The following is a 2,753-nucleotide window of genomic DNA, read 5'->3' on the forward strand; positions in this document are numbered from 1 at the left end:
CCGCGGCTAGGGGCCGGGGATAGAGCGACAGCGCCCACATCCAATGAGCGTACGCGCCTCTGGCGATGGGGCGGTGCCGCTCAGACCGGCGGGGCGCTGCGGCCGTGGGTGGAGGGCGCGGCAGCGGCGGCTTTCCCCGAGGGGGCCGTGTTAGACAGTGGCTCCGCCCCGCGGAGGGAGGAGTGGGTGGGGTGGCAGAGGCAGGGCGTGAGTGGAGAGCAGCGCGCCCTCGCCACTGCGGAGCCCGCGACCCCCTCCTGGCCGCGCTCGGCCCCAGCATTCGGCTGAGGACGGTAAAACCCGGGTTCTCTCATGAGTGGCCGCTGCAGCCGGCCAATAGGCGAGGGGCAGCTGACCCTCCTCCCCGCCCCCGCCGCACGGCGGAGCCAATGAAGGGTGTGGGGCGGGGCGCGCGGGGCTAGGCGCGGGCTGGGAGGTGCCTCTACCTCCAGATGCGGGGGAACCGCGGTGGCAGCAGCAGCAGCAGCGGTAGCAGCAGTAGCATTAACGGAGGTGGCGTGTGCGGTGGAGGCGACGTGCGGACATGGGGTTGTGGGCTGTTCTCGCTTCCCCGCGGTGAGGGACGTGCCCGCGGAGGAGCCAAGCGGTAGGCGAGGGAGGGTGGTGGTGGTGGTGGTGGTGGTGAGGGGTGCGGGGTGCAGGTGCCCGGTGAGCTGCAGTATCGGTAGCGGCCGCCGCGGTGTCGCGGGGCGGCAGAGCCCGCTGGGCCGGGCAGAGGACGTGTGGCGTTCCGCCTCGCTCTGCCTGCGGCCGCCTCTGCTCTCGGGGCGGCGGCGCTGGCCGGTGCGTTGTGGCCACCGTGAAAGGCTGGCGGAGGCGGAGAGGGGTGAGCGGTGGGGTAACGGCGCTGTGTCCTGCTCCTTGGCAGGATCCGAGCCTAGTGCGGCGGCGAGCGTAGCCGCGGGAGCCGGCCTCTGCGTGTGGCAGCCTGCTGTCACCTTCCCCTCTGGCAATGGGGAATGGACTCTCGGACCAGACGCCGATCCTCTCCAGCCTGCCTTCGTTCCAGAGTTTCCACATTGTCATCTTGGGACTGGACTCCGCTGGAAAGACGACCGTGCTGTACAGACTGCAGTTCAATGAGTTCGTCAACACTGTCCCCACAAAAGGATTTAACACGGAGAAAATCAAAGTGACGCTGGGCAACTCGAAAACGGTCACTTTCCACTTCTGGGATGTAGGCGGCCAGGAGAAACTGAGGCCGCTGTGGAAGTCGTACACGAGGTGCACCGATGGCATTGTGTTTGTGGTGGACTCTGTCGACGTTGAGAGAATGGAGGAAGCCAAAACAGAACTTCATAAGATTACTAGGATATCTGAAAATCAAGGAGTGCCTGTCCTTATCATTGCTAACAAGCAGGACTTGAGGAACTCTCTCTCCCTTTCTGAAATTGAGAAGATGTTAGCGATGAGTGAGCTGAGTTCTTCCACTCCCTGGCATTTGCAGCCTACCTGTGCAATCATTGGAGATGGACTCAAAGAGGGACTGGAGAAACTACATGATATGATAATTAAGCGAAGGAAAATGTTGAGGCAGCAGAAAAAGAAGAGATGAGTTTTGTTTTGACCTTTCTATTTTAGAGTAGTAACGTGGTCAAAATTTGACATAAGACAGCTTCCAAACACAGGCCTGCTTGTTTGGATGCCGTTAAGCTTAGTTTTGTTAAACAATCAGTTGCACAACCTTGCTGTGTGAAAGGCTGTGCACTTACGGAACTTTTTTTTTTTTTTTTTTTTTTTTTCCCACTAGTCTTTTATGAGTTTTTTGGCTCTGCATTATTTCAGAAGCCCTAATAGATGATGTAATACTATCAGGAAATGGATGGGTGGGTATATGTGACATGGATGTCTAAATAGCCAAATAAAATGAGGGTTTTTCTGCTTAGTGTTGTATTCATATGTTTGAGGGTGCCCTCTGCAAGCAATTTGCATTAAGGTGTTCTGTGTTTTTAAACTTCTAATGCTCGTATGTGGAGTGTTTTAGGTGAACATTATACAGCTTTAAAAACATGTATGACGCTAGTAACCCATTATTTTGAGAGGCTGTTTTTTACCTTGTTTGGGAATTTCTATGAAAGCTTGGCTACATGTGTGGTATTCTTTAATTTGGCATTTCTTGAAATTGAATCATTGAGTTCAAATACTTTAAAATTTAAGTGCTGTGGATACTTCGACTGATAAAAGAGAGACTTTTTGACAAGTAAAAAAATGTAAACAACACGCTGGAGCATGAAAAACTGGTTTCCCAACATATAGCATGTTTTTGGTATGTAAGGTTTTTACATTTTAGAAGTAGCCAGTTATCATTATACAGTGCTAATCAGGTTCAAACTGTTACTCAAAATTAAAATTAGTAACTTATTTCTGAGTGATGAGAATTATGTCCTCCTGCTAGCAAGTTAAAAGTAAATTAAGTGGAGTAAAGGAGTTATAAAGAACAATTCTGGCTGCTGTGGTTCTATCCAGTGCAGCCATCTTTGCTCTGCTGGTGACTTTTCTGGCAATAAAATAAAGTTATTATGAAGGGGAAGCTAAAATTAGCAGAGCACATCTTGTATCTGCCCGAAATACCCTGTTTTATTAAAGTGGTGTTACTATGTCACTTTCAACATATGCTTTTTATTTTGTTTTACTTTTTTTTTTCCCCTTTATTGTGACTCTTGAAGGGAATGTAATAATGCTTTATACACTCAAACATTTGACACTATCAGGGGTGGGTGGGGTAAGATTTT

At 51.1% G+C, this 2,753-nt stretch overlaps 1 protein-coding gene across 1 annotated transcript; it reads left to right on the forward strand.

Moving 5' to 3' along the window:
- Positions 1 to 570: 570 nt before the first annotated feature.
- ARL4A (ADP ribosylation factor like GTPase 4A) lies at positions 571 to 1,745 on the forward strand. The gene is made up of 2 exons (XM_054384701.1): positions 571 to 607; positions 890 to 1,745. Exon 2 carries the CDS (start codon positions 974 to 976, stop codon positions 1,574 to 1,576), a length of 603 nt encoding a protein of 200 aa, XP_054240676.1. The 5' UTR covers positions 571 to 607; positions 890 to 973; the 3' UTR covers positions 1,577 to 1,745.
- The last annotated feature ends 1,008 nt before the right edge of the window (positions 1,746 to 2,753 follow it).

This window comes from Indicator indicator, chromosome 11, assembly GCF_027791375.1.
Source record: "Indicator indicator isolate 239-I01 chromosome 11, UM_Iind_1.1, whole genome shotgun sequence".
NCBI lineage: Eukaryota > Metazoa > Chordata > Aves > Piciformes > Indicatoridae > Indicator > Indicator indicator.